We start from the raw sequence: 18,368 nt of genomic DNA on the forward strand, positions 1-18,368 counted from the left end.
ACTTCTACATAGAAAAATTAAAAATGTTCCAGACAACTAAGCTTAAGAATACATGTAGTTTACTACTGTATCCGCTTTTAGGTGATTATTGAATCTTTTTTTAATAGAGTAGTTCTACCTATATAATAGATAAGGGGGTTATATTTATATTGTATAATATAAATACAACTTTTTGGATCCTCATTCTTTTAAAAAATCAGACTTTTTATCTTATCTAAACAATGATAACAGTGGTTATTAAAGTACGATCGAATGGTTTGACGGGAGCATTTCTATCTGTGAAAAGTACCTTTACATAGACAGATGCAAATTTTTCAAGTCATCTCCTACTATTTTACTAGTATCAAACTCTACTGATTGTCCAACATAGCCTCGCCAGATTCTTACAACTTAAGGATTTATCTTTTGTTCTGTAAACCGAACTAGTAGAAAACAGTCGTTTCTATTACTAATACCAATGACAGCTCGTCTTCTTAATAAAGAATGGCTTACAGGATAGTTTTGAGGTTCTTTTTCCAACCCCCCTCATCTCCCGAAGGAGAACAGTGGGTAGGCAGAGACCGGGTATATTTTCTATGTATACAGTAAAAGACAGTACTGTCGTAGAATCTATGAAAAATAAAATAACAAACAAATAAATGTTATTTAAAGATAGGCTAATAATACCTATATGTATAAAAAGTCAGGCCATAGATAATAATACTATACCTAGTAGGTAAAGTACTATGTTTTTATTATTGTTATTGGGATACCCAACAAAGCTTTGGGCTCTCAGGCTAATATCTAACTCAAAAGCTCTTTATCCCATAAAAACGGAATATTAGAGTTTGGAGAAGTCATCAGCTAGTCGTTGAACGCACATTATAAAATGTTTCGCTTCAAGTTGACTTACTTTTATAAGTTTTTCTTGAAATTCACCCAATGTTGACTCAAATTGATATGATTTGAGGGAACTAAATGTATAGTAAAATCCGCTAATAGTATTCCATAGGTAGATAAAGAAGAAACGGCTAACATGTAAAGTATACCCAGATTAATATCACTTAAAGCTAAACAGGACCATACAAAAAAAAACTTTTCATAATATAAATTTACTAACTTCTCCCCTATTCATTCCCTTGGAATCTCTCTTATTTAATAGCACCTTCTTCTAACTTATGTTCTTCTTTCTTTACCATTTCCGAAACTAAACATCAATCTTTGAAATCTAAGATTTAACACCTAATATAGGACTATTAATAAAGAAAGGTATAATTATTTTATTAAGATCAGAAAATTTTGTAACTTTAAAATCTATTGTATTCTCTTGTTTTCTTAAATAACAATATCCACAATTAAAATATTCTTTAATTGCAGTTAATAACACTTCATCTCTTTCATGCTGAGTTATTTTAAACAATAGAGATTTAAAGATACCTTTGTCTAAGGAAACAGAGAAATTACCTTCACCACTTGTAAATCCTGCTACTCAATCTGAATGAGGGATTACACAGGTTTCTCTTCCTTTTTTTTATTTTTTTTTTTATGAAAATAAAATATATATATATAAAAATATATTATAATAATAAAAAAAATAAAAAAGAAGGAGGACGGGGAACTGGAATAGTTTCAGGGAACATTAACTGTAATTCTTTGGATAAACCCAAATTTAAGGTTGCTCTTATGTTTATAATCTTTTGTAAACCTTCTAAAGTGTTGTGTTCTTTCAATTGCATAATAGATACAATTTGCTTAAATAATCACCTCTTTTTAGAGAAATTAAAGGATATTTATAAAAAAATTTAACTAATTCTATTAGCTCCTTAAGTTTTCTTACTCTAAAGGCACAAGAAGATTGGTGGCTATTTATAGTCCCTCTTCCACCTAAACTACGTTGAATTGCTAATAAAAGTGCAAAATCTTTAACATGTAGTTTGATTTGAAAATTTAGTTGAACTTCTCAACCTAATTTGTCAGAGGAACTTTTTATAACACTACAAGAAAAACAACCCAATAAAAAAGAAAAAAAAAAAAATAAATATAAAAATAAAAATAAATATAAATAAAAAAATACATTCTATTCTTTTTTTATAGGGCATCGCTAAACCCTGTGATAAATCAAGGACCAAGATGTAAATCGTCAATTTTATGCTTATTATCATATAATGTAACATAATAACGACGAGTATTAACATTTAAAGAATTAGAACCATTTAATGGTGAATCGTAGAAATTTTTATGCAAATTTTTTTTACCTTAGCTTATTTCTAAGCTCATTAGAATACATCTTAAATATATTACAAAAGTTATGTATATATCTATAGCCATTTACTCGTTGCTCTTTTACAGTTGCAGGGTAAGATCTAACAACTAGTTTAGATCCGCGATCATCCATTACTCTAAAAAGTATCTTATTTCTTGTTACCATACATGAGTAATTAATTCATCCACTTTTAACCTTTCGGCTAAAGCTTGGTAAAATAAGCTTTAGGACCTTCCCGGAGTTTGACTATATTACCCTATAATCCTAAGGTACAATTAGATAACCTAGTAATGAAAATATCAGAGTTATTATAGGACCAAGAAAAAATAAAGCCAAATTAGCTTGTGTAGGTGAAACATATTCTTTTAAAAGAAGTTTTAAGGCATCCGCAAATGCTTGAAGAAGACCCAAGTACCCAACAGCATTAGGACCTAATCTTCTTTGCATACTAGCCATGGTTTTCCTTTCGGCTACTGTAACATAAGCTACAGTTAATAAAACAGGTACAGTGACTAATAGAACTTCAATTACTGAGATTAAAGTAGGTAAATATAACATTTATTTATATAATATGTAAATTTATTAAAGATAAAATATTATTTTTATAATATAATTTTTATTTTTAATAATATTTATATAAAATAGCTTAAGTGAGAATATATTTAAACACATTAGATTTAAACTAAAGATATCTAAACAACACTATCTAAAAACTACCTATTATTTAAGAGTATTTATATATATAAAGATTGTCAAGCGTGAAAAAATATACCCCATATTGCTATGGATATATTATTCTTATCCAAGACTCGAACTTAGGTCTAGATATTAGAAATATCCTGCTCTACCATTGAGCTAATAAGAGTTAAGGGGCACTGCACAAGTGCAGTGCTTTTTGCCATCTTGGCTATGCCTCAGAAAAAACAAAGACATAATAAGTAGAAGAAGGCTGAAAATTTTAAGTAATAAGTAGAAAAAGGCTGAAAATTTAAAAGATATTGTGACTTCGATATAAAACACTAGCTTAAATTACTCATCCCCACCTGTGAAATCGTATGGTTCTGTATCACTCCTAATGTCACTGGAATCTTGTTGGAATTTTTTTGAAGGTTGGCCACTATATTCTTCTTCTGTTTCGTCATTTTTCCTTTTATTACTTGAATAAAAGGAAGAAAGAGAGGAAGTGCCTACATTATTAGTACCTCCGCCTGAAGAAGTCTCAGTACCTACTTTATTTTCGGCACTACCACCAGAAGAAGTCTCTGGACCACCACTTTCTGAAGAAATATTTACTTGTCCTACATTAGGTCTAGGCATAATACCTGCTTCTATACGCGAATCCATTTCTGTTTTTAAGGCTTGGTAACGATTCGCATGCAATTGCCCTATATCAGGGTCGCCCTCTGATTCCCGAGCAACTAACTCCATCGTGCTAACAAACCGAGGAAGCACATCCTCAGGCACATCCTGAGTAGGCATATGATTAAGAGCATAGTCGTCTCGGGATTCCGATACTGCTGAGCGATTAGAATCTGAACTATATCCACTTTCGTTGTCACTTACTTCTCTATTTTCGTTATCGCTTACTCCCTCGTTTTCGTGTGCACTTGCTTCCTGACTAGATGAAGAATTAGATGAAGAACTAGATAAAGAATTAGATGAAGAACTAGATAAAGAATTAGATAAAGGATTAGTATTAAAGCTATTAGAGACTGAAAACTCTCTAATTTTTCGATCACGTGCTGCTATAATATTTGCGATACGAGATAGAGACTTAGAAGTCAAAAAAAACGAAATGTTATGACGAGAATAATGATAAATTTTGTTGTGGTGTCTTTTATTATACATGATTAAATATTTTTTTATTATTTTTTCTATTATTTTTATTTTCTTTTTTAAGCTACGTACAATAATAAAAAAGCCATCATAAGGGCAAATAAACCAGTTGCTTCAGCAAAAGCAAAACCTAATATAGCGTAAGAAAATAATTGACCTCTTAACGAAGGATTTCTAGCTACTCCTAATATTAATGCCGCAAAAACAACCCCAATTCCTACACCTGCACCAATTAAACCAGTAGTAGCTAAACCTGTCCCTATAATTTTAGCTGCTTGTATCATTTTTATCTACATTTAATTATAATTTAAGAAAAATTCTTATGGCATATTACAGGGCTAAAACATATTTAGCCTTTGTTTTAGTTGTTAGTTCATCTATATATTTATAATTATTAAAATACATGGAACTATTAAACTTATTCAATTTTATTTATAGTATATATGTTGTATATAATAGATATAGCATATATACAGAGATATGGGGGAATTGAACCCCTAATTTAAGATCTCAGATCCAAATATAGAACCATCTACAGCATATTCCTTAATAGGGGTTTTATTATTTTAGTGCTAAAATAATAAAGCCCATATTTTTTGCCGTCTTGGCTATGCCTCAGAAAAGATCTCTTTATATATAATAAATATATAATAAATAGAAAAAGCTAACAATAGCTATTATAAGTATTTTATAACAAGTATTCTAATTCGGCAACACTAGATATTGACGTAGTGTATTGACAATTTAAAACAGCTCAATACACATTAATTAAAACTTTGTCAGTCATGTAATAGTGTATAATTGACTTGATTAGCATGGCCTGAAATATCTAATCTGAGCGTGTTATCTGGTATAATTAGTATGGTATTAATTTTATCCTCTAGATTTAACCGATAACATTAAGTATATTAAGATTAAAAAAAAAAAAGAAATATAGGAAAATTATACTTTATCCGTAATACACGCACTAATGCAACAATTTGACATAATCTAATCAATAATAGATCAAACATAGATAACGATATTTCCTTTTCCCCCCTACCCCCTGTTCTCCCTTCGGGAGATGAGGGGGGGTTGGGGGGATAGGCTTATTATACAGACATGTACTCAAAGATCCTGTAAACGATTAAACTACCTAGATAAACTCTTAATTGTTCTAATATGTTAATAATATTAGTAAGGTTAGAATTTATGTGCCCCGTAATACTTGGTTCTATTACTAATAAATCCTACAATCTTAATAGTGCATATAACATCTGAAGGTACAAGTAAGCTTAAAGGATTTAAGCTTACTAAGATACGGTCAACATACCAACCAATTCTCTCGACATCAAGACCTATAATGTTAATAATGCTAATTAAAGAACTATTTACTTCGACCCCGACCCCCAATCTCCGGAGGAGACACGGGGATTAGGGGTCGGGGTAGGTAAACACTGTAATTACTCTTACAACTACAGCAGGTGTAATATTTATACCATCTTTTATTAAATTAGCTATAATACTAAAAAATCAAGATTTAAATCCGAGATAGATATACCAGTAGCGTTTATAGTTATTAAAACTATAGGAAGACCGATTAAAATAAATATAATTTATCTATTTAACTTCCTTAGCAACCAGTTAAAAATAAATATAATTTATCTATTTTATCTACTTGGCTTTTCTTTAGTTAATACTGCTAATTCTACTAAACTATTTTCTAGTAAACTAATAAAAGGCACTATAATTAAGAAATGGGCAAAATAAATAACTGTACTTATTTGTCCAAATTCTATATATGGAGACTCAACGTGTTTAGCTCCTAATACCATTAATATTAAGAAGTTAGCAATAAAGATATAGAAAGCTATTTTACTTAAAGGTCTAAATTGTATACCTCTACTTCTACTTAAATCAGTAAAAGGCATAGCTAATAGTATTAAAATAGCACTTAACATAGCAATAACACCTAATAGTTTATTAGGTATAGATCTTAGTATAGCATAGAATGGAAGTAGGTATCATTCCGGAACTATAGCTGGTGGTGTTTGCATTGGATTAGCCATTATATAATTATCACTATCTCCTAATACGTTAGGCATAAAGAATACAAATATACTTAATATTATTATAAATAAAAATATAGTTATTAAATCTTTAAATAAGAAATAAGGAGCAAAAGCTAACCTATCATAGTTACCTGATATACCTAAAGGGTTACCAGAACCTGCACTATCGTGAAGTGCAATTAAATGCATTAAGGCTAAAGCCGCTAAAACGAAAGGTAATACAAAGTGTAAAGCAAAGAATCTGTTTAAAGTTGCGTTATTAACAGAGAAACCTCCTCATAAAAACTCAACAATATCTTGTCCAATTCATGGTACAGCACTCATAAGATTTGTAATAACTGTAGCACCTCACAGTGACATTTGCCCATAGGGCAGAACATACAAAATACAAACTTATCCGTACAAACAACTTTAATTATAAATTAATCTGTAGAATAAGCTAGAATAACTTTAAATTCGTTTATTCTATTAGTTAAATTAAATTAATTTAACTAAAAGTTCCGCCTGTACATTAAGCATCATTTCAGACACCCATTAGTGACCCAGTCTGTCGCGACCTTTTATATGGCCGACGATCTTTAAGCTTATAAAACTTCTTTGATCGTTTACACTAATATCGCCAAATAATCTGAAAGACTATTCTATAACCCCGTCGGGTTATACCACTTTAATCTTTTTTTTTCTATAAAAATTACAAAAAGATTGTTACTCATGGGACTATGATTTATATATAATAAAGATAAAGTAAATTTTTCTGGGGTTACACCTAGCAAAGCAAAGCAAAGCACAAGTAATCTAGTCTAGAAACAACTATTAACAAGAAGTTTATACCAACCTATTTATCAGATAAATCTTCTACTATCCATTGTCTTTTAACTAATTTTTTTTCTGTTTGTAGTGCCCTTCTAATAGTTTTTTCACTACAGTTTATGGCCTTAGCTGCTTCTAAAATAGTCGAATATTTTCCGTAAACAGTTCTATTTAAGTTATACAACACAACAGGTCTTGTATTAGTTATACACTTACTTTTAGTTTCTTCAGACATGGCTGGTCTAATTAAAGCTTTTTCCCTGATTCTTTCTATTGTTTCAGGTGAAAGCTTTTTACCCTTATTTAGATTACCAATTCTCTCCCGTCTGGCGTCACTATAAATATCTTTCATCTTATTTCGATCTACTTCAGTGTGTTTGTAACCAAAACTAGAACCTGCTTCGGTTAAAATATTGTAATTAGGCACTAATAATTTTAAATATTTATCTTCTAAATCCATTAATTCCTTATTATTACCTTGGGTAACAACATTAGGATATAAATCTAGTATAAGGAAAGCAAAATTTTTTAAATCATACTTTTTAACGGCTAATTTAACTATTTTGCTACCTCTAAAATAGATAAGATGGTTACAAAATCTAGCATAAAATCTATTAGTTGATGCAGAACCTATATAATAATCTTTAGTTGTTTTATTAACTATCATATATATTCCACTTAAATCTCTTGTGTCTTTTAATACTTGTTTTCTAGTATTTTCTAAGTTTAAATTTTCATATAAATATATAGGGTTTAAACCTAATTCACTAATTACTGTGCTTAAACTTTCTGAAACTTTAGTACTATTTGAATCACAACTTGTACAATATCCCCTTTTGACTCTACTTTTGTTAAACAGTTTATTACTATTTACTTTGTTATACTTTATTGTATTTCCTTTATTATTTATATTAAACCATTTGGGGCTATGTTTATAACCCAAGAAAGCTGTAACTATCATTAATATGAATATAACTACACCTATTGTTCAAACTAATGTTCTAGGAGCTCTGTATGATCCATAATATAAACCTCTTCCTATGTGTAAATATACTATAAAAAAAAAAGCTGAAGCTGTGTTACTGTGTAAGTAACGTATTAATCATCCATTGTTAACATCACGCATAATATGCTCTACAGAGTTAAAGGCTTCTAATACACTAGGGTTGTAGTGCATTGCTAAAGTTACACCTGTGATTATTTGTATAACTAAACAAACAGCTAATAAAGAACCAAAATTTCATAAATAACTTAGGTTACTTGGTTGTGGTGAATCGATCATATAAGAGTTAACCAATTTTAATAAGGGATGACTTTTAAAAATTCTCATTTTATAATTAAAATTTTATTAATATTTTTTTTTTCTAGAAGTTAAAGGGTAAAATTATTTAATATATAAGTTCTCTAGTAGTTTAAACTATATTTCTTGTGCAAGCGTGAAAGTCTTAAACATTAATTCGTTTATATAAACGGGCTTTAAGTTATATTAGCTTAATTAAGCTAATATAACGCTTCTCCCTTAATTTTTAGGTATTGCCCTTTCCCTTATTTTTTCCCTTTTTTTTTATAAGTAATTTTATTATTACATATAAAGATTTATTATAATAATAAAAAAAAGGGAAAAAATTAAAAGCAGGGAAAGGGCACAGAAAAGATCTATTAATAGATCTTTTATAAGCATCTAATAGGTAGAAAACAAATTTAGAATATTGATCCCACCATTCGGTCAATTATTTTATAACAACTAAGTTAACTTAACCACATACAGGATAATAAACAAAGATAACTCTTGCTGCCTAGCAGCACAAAAAAGCTAAGCTACCTGAAGTAACTTAGGCTAGAAAGAGAAATAAAAAAAAAGGACGAATTTACCTACCGATCTTTTTTTTTATAATATATTTAATATTTACTTATAAGCAATATTTAATATTTACTTGTAAGTAATATATATCTGTGATATGCTTCTATGTCTTAGAACAAAACAATTAATAATAATAACTTTAAATTAACTAAAATTACTATATATTAAAGATGAAACTGAATAGTGTAAACCATCTAATAATGAAGAAGGATATATACCAAATAGAACAGTAAAGATTACTAAAGTAACTAAGATATAAAACTCTCTTATGTTTAAATCTGGTATAGATTTCTCGATATATTTCGAAAGAGACCCTCCAAACGCTATTCTATTAAACATGAAGATAGTATATGCAGCACTAAGCACAATTGAAGAAGAAGCAATAGCCCCTAGAAGAGGTAGTCTTTCAAATGCACCGTATAGAGACATGAATTCACCTACAAAATTCATAGTTAAAGGTGTACCTGCGTTGGCTAGACATAGTATGAAGAACAGTATAGAGAAAAGAGGCATTATTTGAGCTATTCCTCTATAATATGTGATTAAACGAGTATGCGTTCTGTCATAAAGAACACCCCCAGCACAAATAAATAAACCACTTGAAACTAAACCATGAGCTAAACCTAAGAAGATTCCACCTTCAATACCTTGTATAGTATTACTAAACACACCTAAAACGTAAACAGCTGCGTGACAAACAGAAGAGTAAGCAACCAATTCCTTTACATCTGTAGTACGTAAAGTACTAAAACTTGCGTATAAAATAGTTATAACTAGAACTAAATAAACTCAAGGAGTACATACTAGGGAAGCTTTAGGTAATAAAGGTAGCATAATTCTTAGTATACCATATAAACTTAATTTTAATACAATGGCAGCCAATAATATACTTCCACCTAAAGGAGACTCAACGTGCGCTTTAAGCAATCAACCGTTAACAAAAATAACGGGTGTTTTAACAGCAAATGCGATACAAACACCATAAAATAAAAACAACTGTGTAGAATAATAAAAATTGGTTTTGTATAATGCATCAAAATCTGTAGTTCCCATTATTGAAGATATTGTTAATATGGATAATAATAAAAATAATGATCCAAATAATGTATATAAAAATAAATAAAAGCTAGCTCTTACTTTGTTATTTGATCCAAATAGACCTATTAATATAAATAACGGTGGTAAGATACTTTCAAAAAAAATATAAAATAATAAGATATCTAAAACTAAAAATACTGCTAGTAACAAGCTCTCTAATAATAGTATAATTATAACATAAGATCTGACATTATCTTGAATAGATTTTCAATTACTTAATAGTGCTATAGGAGTTATCATAGTTGTTAATAATACAAAGTATATAGAAAGTCCATCTAACCCTAAGTAAAAATCGAAAGAGCTTATTTCATGATATTCTTGTACAAATTGGAATTGATTACTACTAGCGTCGAATAGTATAAAAATTAAAAAAGAAAGAAAAAGGTTTATAATAGATGCAGTTAAAGCAATTTTTTTTATACGTTTAATATTTAAATCGCTTAAGTTATAAGATATACCCGTAGAAATAGTAAATACACCTAATAAAGGTATTATTAATAAAAGTAAAAGTAACATGGATAATTAAAAAAAAAAAGGACGAATTTACCTACCGATCTTTTTTTTTATAAAATTTATAATATGTATGATCTTTACTAACACCACACACAACTGTATAGTTCACATATTTTTTTTTATTATTTTAATTCATTCACATATTATTTTATTTTTATTCTTTTATATATAAAATATAAATGGTTCATAATACTACTATTAACAACACAACTTTCAAGTTTGATTATAATAAAAATTTTCTCAAGAATAAAATTCAATAATAGCATAAGTCTAAAAATACTATATAAACTTAATTTTAAAACAATAGCAGCTAAAATTATGCTTAAAGGCGATTCTACATGAGGTTTTAATAACCATGTGTTTAATAGTAGGGGTTTTTATAGCAAATACTATAAATATTCATTAAAATAAAACCCGCTATAATAAAGGATCCCAATCTGGAATCTGATCCATTACTAATAAAATTTTATTAATATTATATTAATAAAATTTTTTATTAAAATAATATTTTTAATATCCTTCGTATAATCACACCCTTTCCCCCTATTTTTTTTCCCTTTTTTTTATTATTATATGATACTATTCACGTAATAAGATAATATTTATAACTAAAAAAAAGGGAAAAAATAAAGCAATCTTGCTTCGCACAGGGGGACAGAAATACAACTTAAATATGCTAGAAGAACCAATATAACTATTATACTATCTTCTATTTATCAATAGACCTGGATGCTCAGTCGTACTAATAGTGAAAACCATAAAAAGAGAAAAAAGGACAAAATAATTAAATTTATTAAAATTTATAGATAACATATGTTATCTATAAACAGAGATATGGAGGAATTGAACCCCTAATTTAAGATCTGCAATCAAAACATAGAACCATCTACAGCATATCCCTTAACATGTACTTTATTATTTTGGCTACATAAAATGCCAAGCTTCTTACTCATTCAACCTAGCTTGTGAGTCATTCACCCTGCATAATATTCAACTGCAAGCTTTCTTACTCACGGCAGCCTTGCAGCCGCTATGCAAACTTTTCAGTTGCCAAGTCTTATAATCCAGGTTAGCAACCTAAAACGCCAAAAGATATGAAAGATGCAATCTTAGTAAACAAGATTGCTGCCTGCGCAAGCGCCCCTAGATTGTATGACTCTACTCTGCAACAAGGCACGACTATCACTCTTTAGTGGATTGCTGATCAAACAACCCTGCATAACACTATGCTTAGCTTGTACAAGGTATACTCACCGCCTTGCACAACACGTCAGCTTAGTATGGCTTACTTCTCCTGCGGTCAGTAAACATGCAAGTACACGTCAACTTCTTGTACATATAAAAATAACACGTCATCATGTAACTTATCTTGTGCCGAAGGCAAAAAGACACGTCAACTTACAGTGTGGGGAAAAAGCAGTAAAAAGGACACGTCAGCTTATTGTGCTTTATTATCCTCCGAGCACCCTTGGCGAGCGGGTAAAAAATATCAGTAAAAGGACACGTCAGCTTGTTGTGGCGGCGAAGGTAAACGACACCTCCTCCACCTATAGGTTCTCCACCACCTTGTTGACTATTAGGACGGGGATTAGTCATGGTATTAACGAAAAAACCTTCCAAGATTTGAATTATTATACTGGTAAAATAGGCCAAACACTTATGAGAATAAAAACAAAAAGAAAAACCCAATAATAATAAACCTAAACTAGACAAAACCAAGAAAAGGTTATAAACTAACGGATATTTAAATTTAAACTTATGTTTATAAACTATAAAAGATACTATATCAACACACAATATAAATCCTAAATATGAAATTAAAACATTACATATATAGGAATTTATCTCCAGACTTAAAGTAAATAGTTCACCTTCAAGTCAGATTCCATTCTTACTTAAATATGCTAGAAAGATTAGACCTAAAAAATATAATTTACTAGGGCTTATAATCACTTGTAAACTAAAAAAAAAAAAATTCTCTAATGCATTGATTAATCCTACATTTGTTACATTAGATATAAAATCTCTTAAAATAATGCGATATTTTTCTTTAAATTCATTAATAAATATTTTTTTTAATTTATCATGATAATAAATTAAATATCTATTTAATTCTTTATTAAAAACCCATATTAAAATATGAATAGGCTTTATAATAGATGCGGTTAAAACTATTTTAATTAATACCCCTTTTAACCTTAATAAACTATCACAACCTATGGTCATAAATGTACATGGACTATATTTTTATCCTTTTTATAGGACATCTTACGTCTAGTCTCTGAAGATCCTACAGTATAAAAGTATACATTAGGTTTCCTGCTGATTGTCTAGTTATAACTAGAGTTTCCAGCAATTAGTAAGATTTAAGTTTTTTTTTGTAAGAGTCAGAGGCAGCATGATCTTACGGACAGGTTTAACCACATAATTTGTTTTTGAATTTAAGTTTATAAGGAGTAATTGTGTTTTAACTAAAATAGCTATCTACCTTTTGCCAATAGCTTATGAATTTTATGAACACTATAATAACTAAACAATATAGCTTAGAGAATTTAGCATCTAAAAGGGCTTTAAACTGTAAACAATGCTTCTCCCTTTAGATGTCTAACAGTAAGCCTTCTAGTCGGTATCACCGCTAGGATTTATATTAAAAATTATTTAAATATAAGTTTAAGGCTTTACTTCATTACCGGTACTTTCATATACCTAAATGCTCATTCTATTAAGTATGATACAAAATAATAAAAATAAAATATATGTAAGGTTAAATATCTATTATAATTATTTAAATTAACTTATTAATTAATATAAAATAATATTAAAACAAAATATTAAGTTAAGTAAATTATATATAATTTTAGAGCCTTCATTATATTATTAAAATAAACAATATAGGATAACTATTTTTTTTTTTTTAATGTTTTAATTAAAGTTTCATCTATTAAACGAGGTATTAGAATCAAATAGCCTGCTTAATTACGAAGAATATGGCATGCGTACCATACCCCACGCAAGAAACTCCGTATACTGAATCACTTATTGCTAATACTTTATAACCAATACCTCATGACGCAAAACCCCCTTTTCCCCCCCTTCGGGGGGACAGTAGCAGCAACCCCTGCTTTTGCTTTAACAGCTGCCGCGCCTGCAACAGTTGCACAAGAGTACTTAGATAAGAATTCAGATTGAAGACTTTCTAATTGTTGGAGATTATATAATATATCATGTAAAGGTACTGATATGCTAGCTTCAGCGGTTACATTGTAAATGCTACCCGATTGGGTCAGAAGGTATTGACCTATTTGTACAGCTTGACCACCCCAGCCTGAACAGCGTCTCATAGGTGAGGATTGCTTGGGTTTTTAAGGGCGGCCGCTACTATAGCAAATTTACATGCAACACCAAAACCAGTAAATATAGAATGAATACTAAAGGCGGCTTTGTAAGGGTAAGCTTACAAAAGCATGTGGTTTAGGTGGACTAGTTAAGGCTCATTCTAATGAGTTATAACTTCTATTTAATAGTGTTTGTAAACTATCACTATAGAACTGTGGTGTTAATCAAGGATATCTTGTAGTAGCTTTACCTTCAACTAATTGAACATAAACTATATGTAAGAATAATACAGTAGCCACTACACTTATAATAGATCCGAAACTACTTATTAAATTTCATCCCGCAAATGCATCGGGGTAATCACTTATTCGACGTGGCATTCCTTGCAGACCTAAGAAATGTTGCTTTTTATAGCAACGTACGCATTGTAAAATTATAATTTATCTTTATAACTGTATATTTTACCATCATAAGAATTTCCACTCTCGATCAAACTTTTTAATGTATAATAATTAACTTTAGCATATTTCAAAGCTTTAGTTACACTTTTTAATTCATTTATTAATTCATGTGAATTATTATCAAATACATAAATGGGTTTACGGTTGGACACTTCTCTAGATATTAGTAAAAAGTCTTGGTACTCACCTTGGGCTATGGCAGCTCTTGCTACTTTACCATCGATTTTGAAATAATTAGCCATTTCTCTACCAGATTTAAATTCTATTATTACCTCATTGTTTTGATTATAAACAACAATGTGTTTTCTAAGTTGGTTGTCTCCTGCAGGTTTTTCTTTATATTCCAAAAGATTATCTACAAGTAAAGGTTCAAAAGATAATACAAGACTTGAATTATAAAGGTATTTATTGTTAATATGATTTAATAGCGCACTATGACTTATTTGTAATCCTTTCAAAGCCCTGTTTATTGAAGAATAAATGATAGGATCTTTATCTGGTGAATTAACAAGATACGCAAAAACTAAAAAACAATAATATTTATTATCTGTGTCTTCAGATGTGTATTTTAAATGATTAGCTGTTTTAAATGTTTGAAGAAAGACAACTAATCTATTATAACCTTCAGAACCTTTAGAGAATAATAATAGTAACTTTTCAGTGGTTAAAATAGCATTATCTAAACTACCTCACTGAGGGTTTACCCTTGGAATAACTTTATAATGACTATTAATAGTTGGTTTAAACTTAATAATAGCATATTGTTCAAAAACTAGGGAAGTTTGTGGAGTAGTAATATATATAAATTCTAAACTTCAATCTAAAGCTGAAATTTTGGATATTTCCAGTTCAGAAGCTGAATGAGGATTACGTAAACCTTTAGTTAATTTATTATACTCCTCCATTCTTCTAGCTAAGTTAATAGAACTACCTATATAAAAACGACAAGGGTCATTTTTAGATGTTAGTTTATAAACACCTGAAACTCCTAAGTATTTGAATTTAATTTGTTCACATGCTTGTTCAAGAGAACCAAACTCAATTGATTCATTATTATCTATATTACTAACTTCAGATAAGGTATTAAAAACAGAACTAGTAGAGTAAGAGCGTTTTGGTATCATAGTTGCCAAATTTTGTAACCGAAGACTCAAGTTATAAGAACTAGATCTAAAAATTTTAGGTGAATCTAGAAGAGATAAATTATCAGTGCTTATTTGTCGCCAATAATTTGTAGATCATATAATTACCATACCTAAATAAGACATTAATTATAAAGGTATCAGGTACTTGGCGTATGATCGTTGAAGCCTCTTTACTTAGTGTAGCTAAGAAAGATTGCCTGCTGATTAGTCGTAATAACTAGGTCTAAGATTAGACGTCTTTCCAGCAATTTGCCAAGTTTTCAGGGAGTTTATTATATCTACCCTTTTACGCTACAAAATTTCTATTGTAGGCCCCCAACCTAAGAGGGAAGAATGTTACATTACAAAAATATGATAAATTTATTATCATATAAGTGTGGACTATATCTTAAATTATACCGGGGTATAACTTTCCTTTCGTGTAGTCTCTAAGGATCCTGCCAAGATAGTTTAATATTATCTGTACGTTTCCTGCTGATTGTCTAGATATACTTAAAATTGTTACTTATTAATTATGAAATAATTAATAAGTATTTAAGCCTTGTGAGATTTTCCAGCTTATTGAAAGGTTAAGAGGGGCTAATGTGGCATATTTTAACATGCTGGACGAGGTAAGGATTGTATAATTCACGGTTCCCCGTTTAAAGATATTGACTGGCCGGTGTCTATACTTTTTTTTATAAGTGTTCATCTAACATGGAAATGTTGTTTAGCTCCATTAATGGATGGGAATATTAATTCTTCACCCTTTTGGTTATAGCAAAAAACAGATTTACCACCTATACCATACTGGGGAGAAAGTTTACCTTTTAATCCCTTAGAGGGATGACTACGAGTAAGGTAAAATTCTTTAATACCCTGGGCAATGGCATTTATTGTTTCCTTCCCCTCCCCCCCGCAGGGGGGGTGGGGATGGGAACTAACAGTACCGTATTTTGGGTGACTTTCTTTTTTGAATTGCTCTTTTAGTTTATTTATAGTATCAATAGAGTGATGAAAACCTGATGAACTACCTGCAACTTTTAATACATTATATTTAGGTTTATAATAATCCATTCATTTTTGTTCTAACTCCGAACAGACTATAGTATCTGAAGCACAAATTTCTAATATACCCAAAGAGAAATTTTTTAATTCATGCTTTCTCATTGCTCTAGCTAATACTATATTTGTAGCCTTATCGGAGTTTGCAAGGTAAAAGTGAGAAGTCATTCTTTTAGATAAAGCAATACTACTCCCCACATATAAATCCTTAGTTATATTATTTATAAATAAATATACTCCAGATTTTCCTTTTAAAGTTTTATAAATAGCTCTTTTACTTTCTTGAACATTATAAAAAAACATCACAAAATTATTGTTAGGTGAACCACCAGGACCAGCTAAATCATGATTAAATCTTTTACCTGACATCTTGCTTGCATCAAAAAAATACATTCTTCCAATTGCCTTAACCCCTATAAATAAAATTCAGAAATGCGCTTTACCCAACATTTTATTATAATCTAAACCTAGTATTTTAGGTATTCAGAAGTATCATGCACTATATAATGCAAATACTGCTCCCATACTTAAAACGTAGTGGAAATGCAACTTATACATACAGTATAAATTGTGGACTGTATCTTTACCAGTAATAAATATACTATTTATCCTTATATAACAAATATTTGTTAACAAAAGGAACTTTATATCATGAAGGATTATCATATTTAATTCAATCTATCATAAAGTCTGAGTATATTTTATGCTCTACACTATTTATTGGAGATGTTTTATATTTTCTAATTTCTAGAAAAGGCTTAATTTTAGTTACTCTATAAAATTTCATATCACAATATAGTCTATTATGCATAAAATAATCATATATAAATAGCATATTATTAACACTTTGAAATTTAAATGCGATAGACGCCAAGTCTTTAGAGCCGGTTAGACCTGAAGATCTTTTACGTTTAATAATAGTTGGTTTACAATTTAATATAGTATTATCGAAATTTAATTTAGACGTATATTCATTATTTTGGAATTCTAAATTACATTCTATTCTATTTCCAGCATAATTAAAAACTATACTACCATCAGTATCTACTAAACCTGCAAAATACGGGTCGTATAAACCTAGGCTATAATTGGCTTCAATATAATCTAGATTATATAAATTACAAGCTTCTTTAAACCCAGGTACTTTAAGTCTAATTAAGCCATTAATATTTTTAAGTATATACATCATAGTTTCTTTAGTAGATACTATATAAATTGAATAAGGCTTATTTTTATCTGTTATAATTCTACCCATATGTAGATAATCCTGTATACGCTTTAATATTCTAATATCTCTATTATGTAACTTAATTCTAATTTGTTTAAGAACTCTTTTGTTACCAGTAGAATTTAATCTAATATCAAAATTACCATCACCATTAGGTCACTACCTTCCATCAAACTAACTATTATTAGCCAACTCTTCCTCTATTTATTCCAGATTTGATTTGGCGAATTTGGTCTAGCCCTTCTTGAGTTAAATGTTTCTTTTCTTTCATTAATTCGACTACTCGAGATCAATCATAAAAATCCTTGGATTTTTCACCAATAATAGGATATTTAGTAAAGAAAGGAAGAATTTTATTTTCAATATTTGAAAACTTAAATACTCTGTACTCTACTGCTTGGCCTTGTTTTTTTAAATAAACATTACCGCAATCGAAGTATTTAATTAATTTACTTATTAACTGCTCATCGCGAACATGTTGAATAACAGAAAATTCTAATTGAACTCGCACTTTGAATTTAGAATTAGCTGAAGAACTAACGGATATTTGGAAACATCCCTCACCACTAGTAAACCCTGCGACCCATTGAGGATCAGGTATTACTTGGTGGTTAATTAAAGGTCTAGGTACTGGGATAATTAGAGGAAAAGCTACCTTTAGTTCTTCTGATAAACCTCTATTTAGGGTTGCTTTGATTGCCACTATTTTTTTTTAATCCCTCCAGAGTTAAATGTTCTTTACT

At 29.5% G+C, this 18,368-nt stretch overlaps 5 protein-coding genes across 5 annotated transcripts; all 5 read right to left on the bottom strand.

Moving 5' to 3' along the window:
- Nucleotides 1-1,207: 1,207 nt before the first annotated feature.
- Bfra_012436 (putative intron-encoded endonuclease) lies at nt 1,208-1,715 on the bottom strand (the record flags this gene model as incomplete). The annotated part of the gene is made up of 2 exons (XM_037342751.1): nt 1,208-1,461; nt 1,592-1,715. The coding sequence occupies 2 exons, from the start codon at nt 1,713-1,715 to the stop codon at nt 1,208-1,210; spliced, it is 378 nt and encodes a 125-aa protein (XP_037187333.1).
- Nucleotides 1,716-2,422: 707 nt separating this feature from the next.
- On the bottom strand, nt 2,423-2,800 carry Bfra_012437 (putative nadh-ubiquinone oxidoreductase chain; the record flags this gene model as incomplete). Its single annotated transcript, XM_037342752.1, has 2 exons — nt 2,423-2,488; nt 2,516-2,800. The coding sequence occupies 2 exons, from the start codon at nt 2,798-2,800 to the stop codon at nt 2,423-2,425; spliced, it is 351 nt and encodes a 116-aa protein (XP_037187334.1).
- Nucleotides 2,801-3,271: 471 nt separating this feature from the next.
- Bfra_012438 (putative giy endonuclease protein) lies at nt 3,272-4,362 on the bottom strand (the record flags this gene model as incomplete). The annotated part of the gene is made up of 2 exons (XM_037342753.1): nt 3,272-3,908; nt 4,151-4,362. 2 exons carry the CDS (start codon nt 4,360-4,362, stop codon nt 3,272-3,274), a joined length of 849 nt encoding a protein of 282 aa, XP_037187335.1.
- Nucleotides 4,363-5,727: 1,365 nt separating this feature from the next.
- On the bottom strand, nt 5,728-7,900 carry Bfra_012439 (putative intron-encoded endonuclease; the record flags this gene model as incomplete). Its single annotated transcript, XM_037342754.1, has 3 exons — nt 5,728-6,029; nt 6,141-6,404; nt 7,051-7,900. 3 exons carry the CDS (start codon nt 7,898-7,900, stop codon nt 5,728-5,730), a joined length of 1,416 nt encoding a protein of 471 aa, XP_037187336.1.
- A 1,044-nt stretch (nt 7,901-8,944) lies between these two features.
- On the bottom strand, nt 8,945-9,853 carry Bfra_012440 (putative nadh-ubiquinone oxidoreductase chain; the record flags this gene model as incomplete). Its single annotated transcript, XM_037342755.1, is given in 3 exon segments — nt 8,945-9,520; nt 9,605-9,717; nt 9,733-9,853. 3 exon segments carry the CDS (start codon nt 9,851-9,853, stop codon nt 8,945-8,947), a joined length of 810 nt encoding a protein of 269 aa, XP_037187337.1.
- Nucleotides 9,854-18,368: the final 8,515 nt, after the last annotated feature.

Source organism: Botrytis fragariae, assembly GCF_013461495.1.
Source record: "Botrytis fragariae strain BVB16 chromosome Unknown tig00000322, whole genome shotgun sequence".
In the NCBI taxonomy this organism is placed as follows: Eukaryota; Fungi; Ascomycota; class Leotiomycetes; order Helotiales; family Sclerotiniaceae; genus Botrytis; species Botrytis fragariae.